Source organism: Cucurbita maxima, unplaced genomic scaffold (genome assembly GCF_002738345.1).
Source record: "Cucurbita maxima cultivar Rimu unplaced genomic scaffold, Cmax_1.0 Cma_Scf00045, whole genome shotgun sequence".
NCBI classification, from domain to species: domain Eukaryota; kingdom Viridiplantae; phylum Streptophyta; class Magnoliopsida; order Cucurbitales; family Cucurbitaceae; genus Cucurbita; species Cucurbita maxima.
Window position 1 is genome coordinate 268,361 of NW_019272061.1, and position 8,091 is coordinate 276,451.

At 35.2% G+C, this 8,091-nt stretch overlaps 1 protein-coding gene across 2 annotated transcripts; it reads right to left on the reverse strand.

Moving 5' to 3' along the window:
• Window positions 1-525: 525 nt before the first annotated feature.
• LOC111470497 lies at window positions 526-2,088 on the reverse strand. Of its 2 annotated transcripts, none has more exons than XM_023116058.1 (2): window positions 920-2,088; window positions 526-682 (listed from the first exon to the last, which is right to left on the reverse strand). In XM_023116058.1, the coding sequence occupies exons 1-2, from the start codon at window positions 1,741-1,743 to the stop codon at window positions 679-681; spliced, it is 828 nt and encodes a 275-aa protein (XP_022971826.1). In that variant the 5' UTR covers window positions 1,744-2,088; the 3' UTR covers window positions 526-678. The 2 variants fall into 2 exon arrangements, with proteins under 2 accessions (XP_022971826.1, XP_022971829.1); XM_023116061.1 differs by having other exon boundaries at window positions 526-1,165; window positions 1,232-2,087.
• Between the last annotated feature and the right edge of the window lie 6,003 nt (window positions 2,089-8,091).

An 8,091-nucleotide genomic window follows, 5' to 3' on the forward strand; every position in this document is an offset into this window, starting at 1 on the left:
AAACACTTTTAGTATCATATTTGGAAATTCCACGCTACAACCTCCAATAAAATTTATCATGTTCGAATTTTAAAAGAAAAGTTGAGAAATTAATTCTTATCGGATTTAGGTGTTACATTCGACCCTCATCAAATTGGCAACCTATTTATAAATTGTCATACAGTTTGCATAAGAAGTGAATAATATGTAATATGTAATTTAATCTTTCTGGCATTTCTCTCCATTCTCAAACCTATAGATTCCAAAATTGAATCAATCCATTTTTGTTTTCTATGCTATAAATATGAAAATGATAATGATGAAAGTTTAATAATAATACTCAATAAACATTGATATGGATTTGTTTAATACACAAATCCAATGCAATATAATAAAGAGACAGAGATAAAGATAAAGATAAAGTTAAAAGTTAAAAAGGGGATCCCCTAATATTAATACCCATTTCAAACCCTCTTGGAAGGAAACCAATTATTAGGAGAAAGAGAGAGGGAGAGAGTTCCACATGGAATTATGACAATCATGGAGAGAAAAAAACGAAAAGAAGGCTTCAATCAAAGTTGAAAAGAACAAAGAGACAGCCCATAAGTTTTAATTATTGAGGAACAACAAAAATGAAAAGAATATAAGAGAACAGTGAATCGAGATGGGTAAGGCCATGAAAATGGCGTAACTCTTTGTTTATGTGTCTCCTAAACTATATACATTTTTCTTTTTCTTTTTCTTTTTTTTCACTCCAAGATTTCACCATTTTCAATTCCCACCTTCTTCTTCTTCTTTTCAAATTTCAAATAATTCCATTTCTCTGATTATTCCAATTTGCAGACACTGATCAGATCACATGCTTCGTAACAGAAATCATACACACATGAAATCAATCTAATCTGTCCTTCAAGATTCGGATGGATTTTTTCTTTCTTATTTGTTCTTCTTTTTGTTCTTTCCATTGCAAAACAGAGAACCGAATCCAAAAAAACTCACAGTTACTTTGGAAATGTATGGCGGAGGGAGGTTGAGAAGAGGACTCATTATTCGAACTCCATTCCCATTGTTCGCCCCGAAATTCCTCCTCGTCGAAGGCTTCTGAGAGCACGAATTTGCGAAATACGAGTTCGAGCAAGAAGATACCGACGATTTTCTACTCGAAATCGAAGGCTGTTTCTGCAAACTCGGCGTCCGAGAATCCTTCGATTGCGATTGCGATTGCGATTGCGATTGCGATTGCTGTTTCGAATTCAAAGCCGAACCAGTGGAGTTGCTTCTGGAGAGAAAATGTAAGGATCTTATCAAACCTCTACTCTTGGAGCTTTCGCAATTGAGACTACTGCTTCGCTTGAACTGCCAGAACGATTTGGATTGCGGTTTCTCCTCCGCATCGAAACTCGCGGATAGAAGTTCTTTCAGGCTCTTCTTCTCGGAGGAGACTGAACTTCTCGGAGGATCGGGAGGAATTGGAGGAGTAGATTGGTTAGGTTTAGAAACTTCTCTGTTTGGCTCGATCGATTTCTTGATTTCGACGGGGAGAATTTTTCCATTGCAGAAGAGCTCATCCGCAGAGGAGAGATCTTGCAGAAGAAGATTGCCAATGCAGAAATCGAAATCGGATTCCAGAAGACTCAAATCCAAGCGACCGCGGTTGCAATCGGAAGAAGAAGGCAACGAATCGGCCTGGTTCAGATCATGCGAAAACGAGATTCTCGGACTGATTCCTACACTGGAAATCTCAGAGCAAACTTCAATCGCCATAAGCTTAGCCAATAAATTCCCCTAATCCGAACGAACAGCAGCAGCAGATTGAAAACGAAATTGTGATTTGAATTTCCGGAAGAAAAGAGTGAGAAACAGCAGCTTTGTTCCGTAGAACTCTTCAGGCTTTTAGGGAGGAGAAAATGAGAAGTTAAGAAGAACAAAAATGTGGGAATTAGGAGAGAAAGTGGAGAAAGAGAAGGAGAGGTGTTGATATTACGCACCGAAAGACTACAAAAAGAAGAATCTTAGGAAGAGAAGAGAAGAGCAGGGGTTTCCGATGGGAGTGAGATTATTATTATTTTATTTTATACCCTGGAGTTTCAAAAACACTGAAAATAAATAAATAAATAAATAAATACCCAATCCTTCTCATCGTTTTTAAAATCTATTTATTAGGGAGAGATTTCCACACCCTTATAAAGAATTCTTCTTTCTCCACCTGAATCGATGTGTGATCTCACAATCCATAAAGAAAAGAATGTTTTGTTCTTCTTTTCCAGCTAATGTGGGATCTCACAATTCATTCTCCCTTTGGAGCCCAGTGTTCTTGCTAGCATTCGTTCCCTTCTCCAATCGATGTGGAACACCCCAATCAACCCCTTTAGAGGCTAGCGTCCTTACTGTCTCACTGCCTCATGTCCTCTCCCTTTGAGGCTCAGCCTCCTCGTTAGCACATCATCCAATGTCAAGCTCTGATACCATTTGTAACGACCTAAGCCCACCGCTAACAGATATTGTCCTCTTTGTGGTTTCTCTTTCAGACTTTCTACCTTTCCACCCTCACCTACACAATTTAGTTCTTTAGAGACATTTGTCCCCTTTCTCTTATGTGTCTCACCTTCCAAGTTATGGTATACTTTTCCTTCTTTTCGTGTCCCGCTCCTATTAATTGTCTTTCTTTTCGAAACCTTGCGTCTTTCCTCTCGTTTAGGGATGAAAAAGGATTAGTCATCCAACTAAGCAGCGTCCAGTTAGATTGTTAATAATTCGTGTTGCCTACTGATTCAGATAAAAATCTCGTGTGTCATCTTCGAAAAATAGTTTAATAAATTGGTCGAGGCATGTCATCACCAACAAATTTGCTTCTAGATTTACTATGACATTATGGTTAAGCATAAATGGTTTGTTATTTTGTAACATAAAATCAATCAAGTATATAAGCAGACTAGATTTATGCAATTTGATCCCTCCTTCATGTTAATGCACTATTTTTCATGTTAATTTATAAGTATAATCAGAACAAAAAATGATAAAATAATGAGTATGTGTGTAAAATTATTGAAAAAAAGACTCGGTATAACTCTACTTTTGGAGAGTTATGATTAGCTTTACGAACATATAAGTCCATGGAATTGTCTATGAAATGTTTTGAATGATTTTTTTTTTAGTATAGAGTGACAACTTTATTTTTAATAAAAAAAAATATGGTCATTATATTAAAAAATGTGTATTCCTTTCTTTTATGTTGATTTTTGACAATGTGAGCGTGCACTAACCCATAGTCTAACCTATAGGGTACATTAAAGAGCCCACCTAGTACATTAATGCATTGGTGCATGAAAAGTGTGTAGACAAGTACTATACATCCAACCATATCTAAATTGAAGTTCGACAAGACATGATATATATAATATGTGAATGCATTTTCTGGCCCGTCAATTTAACTAGTTTTAAATATTCATTCAATTATTATCGATTAACAATAATATTTTGTGACCTCTAAGCTTCATCATACAAACCAAAATTAATTAGAGTGGAACCCCTGGTGAATATTATTCTAAATAATTCAAATGAAGTGTTTGGTAGACAATATAATTGATTCAAATGTTACCACTACTTTTATTTTATTAAGAAATTGAAAAAATAAAATTATTAGAGAATTATCTTGTTGAACATTGCTACATTCTTAGCCTTTATGTTCTAAATTTAAGTCAATTTTTAATATCACTTTTTAAATTCTTTTTTCTCTTTTCTTTTTAACAAACATTATGAGACATCATTTCCATTAACATGGAACAATAAAAATCATTATTTATGGATGTGACATATCATTTTTGTACCATTTTATGTTTCAATTAGAAGTCCTATTAATTTTAAAATAAAATTAAATAAATTTTTAATTATTATTTGGGTCAAGAGTATAGTTAATCGTTAGGATATATAGAGGGAGATAATAAGGTTATATTTATTTGGGACAAAAATAAAATTTAAGAAGTGTAAAATCAATTTGAAATTACAGTTAAATCTATTGGAAAAAATGTTATAAATTGATGTTGATATATTGTAGAAGTTTGAATAAAAGAATTTAATGCAGGTAAATAATTTGTATGAGTAGTAAAATTTATAATATGCTTATCTATTTCTTTCTCCAAGTGCAAATGGCTCAAGGGATGAACGGTTTATTTTCGAGTGCGTTTGTTAGTTGTTTGATCGATTTTACCTTGTAGATCTTGTTGGATTGGCGTTTTTGTTTGTTCATATTTGAAAATTTTATTAAAGTCTTGAAATATTTTCACTTCAAAAGCATTCGATATGTCTTCGAGATTTTTAGATTTTCAAATATATTTTAATCTTAGAAGTCTTCGTTCTTTGTAGAGTCTTAAATTTTCAAGAGTTCCAAAGAATGTTCAGTTTTAAAAAGAGGTTAAATTCGATCTATTGTATATATGTTTCGCTTGAGGACTAAAACGCTTGTTTTTTTAGCTTGAAGCTTCAATCTTTAGAGTTTCGAAATCTTTAAGTCTTCAAGAGTGCATGATCTTCAAGGAATGTTCGACACTAAAAAGATTTGAAAGAGTATTGGGAGTAAAGACCCTAAAATTTCACTATTTAATCTAAGGTGATTACTATATCTTAAATGTTGAATTTATCCAAACGACTTTACCTTTAATGCGAAATTCAAATTAAATGGCCCTTACCATAAATGCAACATTAATTTGTCATTCATTACATGTCAAAAAGGAATATAGTGTAAAGAAACGAAAAACAATTATGAATTAAATATTCTATACTAACCTATGGTTTATTAATGCGATTACCATTCAACTCAGACTAACTTGTACTAATAATGCAAATGAAAATTTGACATATACTAACCTATACTACAAATGCAAATGAAATTCAACCTATAATAACATATATTACGAATGGAAAACAATCTATCCTATGCATGTGCCACGGTCACGAGATGTACGATGCTATCGTCGGTCTCACATGGGTGCCTTGCTTTTGTTTGAAAATGTAGTAACACGAGCCTTGAGTATTTCTGGAATACTCAGTAAGTGACCCCCTATCGGGGTTATGCAACAAGAACATGCAAAATGCTATAACGAGACCTATCATATCAGTCTATTTTTCCTATGACACTATTCTAATTGGGCAGCTTGGATGTGTACCATATACTCTACACATAGCCCATACGTGCGAGTATGGGCTTACCAGACAGTTCGCACATCGCTGGTCCCCTTTTCTTGTCGGGCGAGCCTTCTCTGTTAGCTCAACTTTTGTCGGATACCCATTAGAATTAGTAATCGTCATGCAGCATTATGTAAAACATAACAATACTTTGCCCGCTATCATTTTTCGTGCATAACATATCGTTTCTCAGTTTTCAGTCACATATCATCCATAATCCTAACTAGGTTATATTTCATGTCATTTATCGTGATTTTATGTCATACATATCATGTTGTTTACATACAAATTAGGGATATAACCACACATTTCATGCTTTCATTACAACCTATTATGACATGCGATTCATGCCAAAATCATCTAGAAATCACATAAACGTCATAAGCACAACACGTCACATCATACTATATCGCACGTCACATCGATACAAAAACAACATACATTCACATTCCACAGTCTAACATACAATTTAATGACACATGTGAATCTTACGTTGGTAGGTGCACTTACTTGGTAGGCCTTAGCCGAAGTACTCCTTAAAATATATATGTAAGCTCCTAGCTCCTCATATATGTCCTACGCTTCCGTTGGTGGTTGGTTTCTATTGGATCATTCAACACCTTGTTAGTATTTCACCAACATAATTAATTTTCAGTTTGAAATTTGTGAAATACGGCCTTAAAAGACCTATTCGGCCTAAAACGGGTCGGAAATGGATTTCCCAAGCCGAATAAGCCGCCAGAGCCGGGGAGGTGTCGCACTGCAGACGTGACACGTGGCACAATTAAGAGGCAACGCGTGTGCAGGCTGTCTCAGATCGAGGTACGGGTTTTCGGGCGCAGTTGCAGGTCTGGGCTGAGTGCGTGTAGTGGACCTGGCTGTCAGCATCAGGTATTGGATTGGGCTTGCGAGTCTCGGGTCGGTTTGATTTTTGGTCTTGAGTCACAGCTGATGGATTTTCTAGGTTGGGCCGAGACGTCTGGGCCGCGGTGGTTTCGTTGGGCCGAGGGATTGGACTGGAGCGGGTTGGTCTCAATTCGGGTCGTGGATCCGAATCGCGGGTCGGACTTCGTCTCCTTCACCCGGTTATCAGAGAATTTCCGACGTCTTTTCTCTCTCTCTTTGGTAACGTTGTTTTCGACGTCATTTTCCCTCCTTTTTCTTTCGTTTCCGAGTCTCCTCTTCCCCCTAATCCCGATTATGGTGTTTGTTTGGTTTGTATAAGTCGAAAGCTTCCAGATCTAAGAAGGTTAAAAAGTCTGAGGTTCTGTCTTCCTTCTCCGACCGTGTACAACAGTGTAAGAAACGTCAAAATCTATCTCTGGTGTGTGTAAATGTTAGAAGAATTTGATTATGTCAAAAATAGTTAAATAAAGATGTTTTCTTTTGGATAGTTAGAATACTTTTAGGTATTTAGCTTAAATATTTTTGAAGATTTTACCACATTTGTGGTTGTTTCTATTCATGGTTATTTGTGAAGAAGCAACTTCAGTATTCAATAATATCATCCTTAGTTCAACTGTTTATGTTTCTGGTTTAGTTATTCTTTAGCAAACATACCAATTGGTATTAGAGCTGCACTTTTTTAGTGATCAAATAGGGAGAGTATGAGTGAAGACAAAACTTTAATGAAGATCCCTTGATTGAGGCACAAAAAGGCCACCTTGATGATACTAGACTCAAAGATCACTCATTAAAGTATTACCTCTTCCAGGCAATTGATCGTACTGTCTTTGAACAAATCTTGAATCGTCGCACAGCCAAGGTCGCACAGCCAAGATTCTTTGGGATCAATGAAGCAAAAATTTGGTTGAAACCAAATAGTGAAGAAATCTCTTCTTAATGCATTAAGGAGAGAATTTGAGATCCTAGAGATGAAAAATTATGAAAGTATGACAGATTATTTTGCAATAGTGATGATAATCTCCAAGAAGATGAGAAGCAAGGGAGAAGATATGTCAGATAAGAAAATTCTAGAAAAAATTATGCGTACCTGAAAGATTAACTTACAGGGGCAGAGGACGTGGAAGAGGAAGATTAACTTTCAACAAAACAACGGTTGAATGTTATACGTGTCATGACTTTGGTCATTTCCAATATGAATGTCCAAAGATGAATAAGGAATTGAATTATGCAAAGCTGGAAGAAAAGGATGAAATGCTGTTAATGGCTCATATGGAAAGACATGAAGCAAAAAGGAGTGATGCTTGGTTCTTAGATTCTGGTTGCTCAAACCATATGTGTGCAAGTGAAGGTATGTTTTGAAGCTTAGACAAGACATTTTCCCACATTGTCAAGCTTGAAAATAATACAAGTATGAAAGTTACGGGAAAGGGTGCAGTGAAACTAACTTTGCATGAGGTTCGTTGCACTATTAGTAATGTGTATTGGGTACCTGAACTCAAAAATAATCTCTTGAGCGTTGGACAACTACAAGAAAAAGAAGTAGCAGTGCTATTTAAAGATGGTGTATGTAGCATTTATCATCCACAAAAAGGAAATATAACATAGTCGATTATGAGCGCAAATTGGCTGTTTATTTTGCATACTGAACCATCTACCACAACAAATAAATGAGCATTTATGTTCATGATATTTTATTTACTAGAGAAGATGAAAAATTATTGGAGGAGTTTAAACGTTCCATGAAGAAAGAGTTTAATATGACTGACATAGGTCAGATGAGATTTTTTCTTGGAATAGAGGTAATACAAAGATTAAATGGTATTTTTATATGTCAAAGAAAGTATGCTGCTGAAGTTTTAAATCGATTTGACATAGAGAATTATAATTCTATTTGTAATCCCATTTGGCATAGAGAATTATAATTCTATTTGTAATCCCATTGTTCCAAGACAGAAAATTGGCAAAGATGAAAATGGTGCAAAAATAGATGTAACTTTATATAAACAAATAGTGAGAAGTCTGATG

Bases quoted from the DNA above. Each gene is read 5' to 3' on its own strand.
- LOC111470497 (XM_023116058.1), bottom strand. From the start codon at position 1,743: ATGGCGATTGAAGTTTGCTCTGAGATTTCCAGTGTAGGAATCAGTCCG.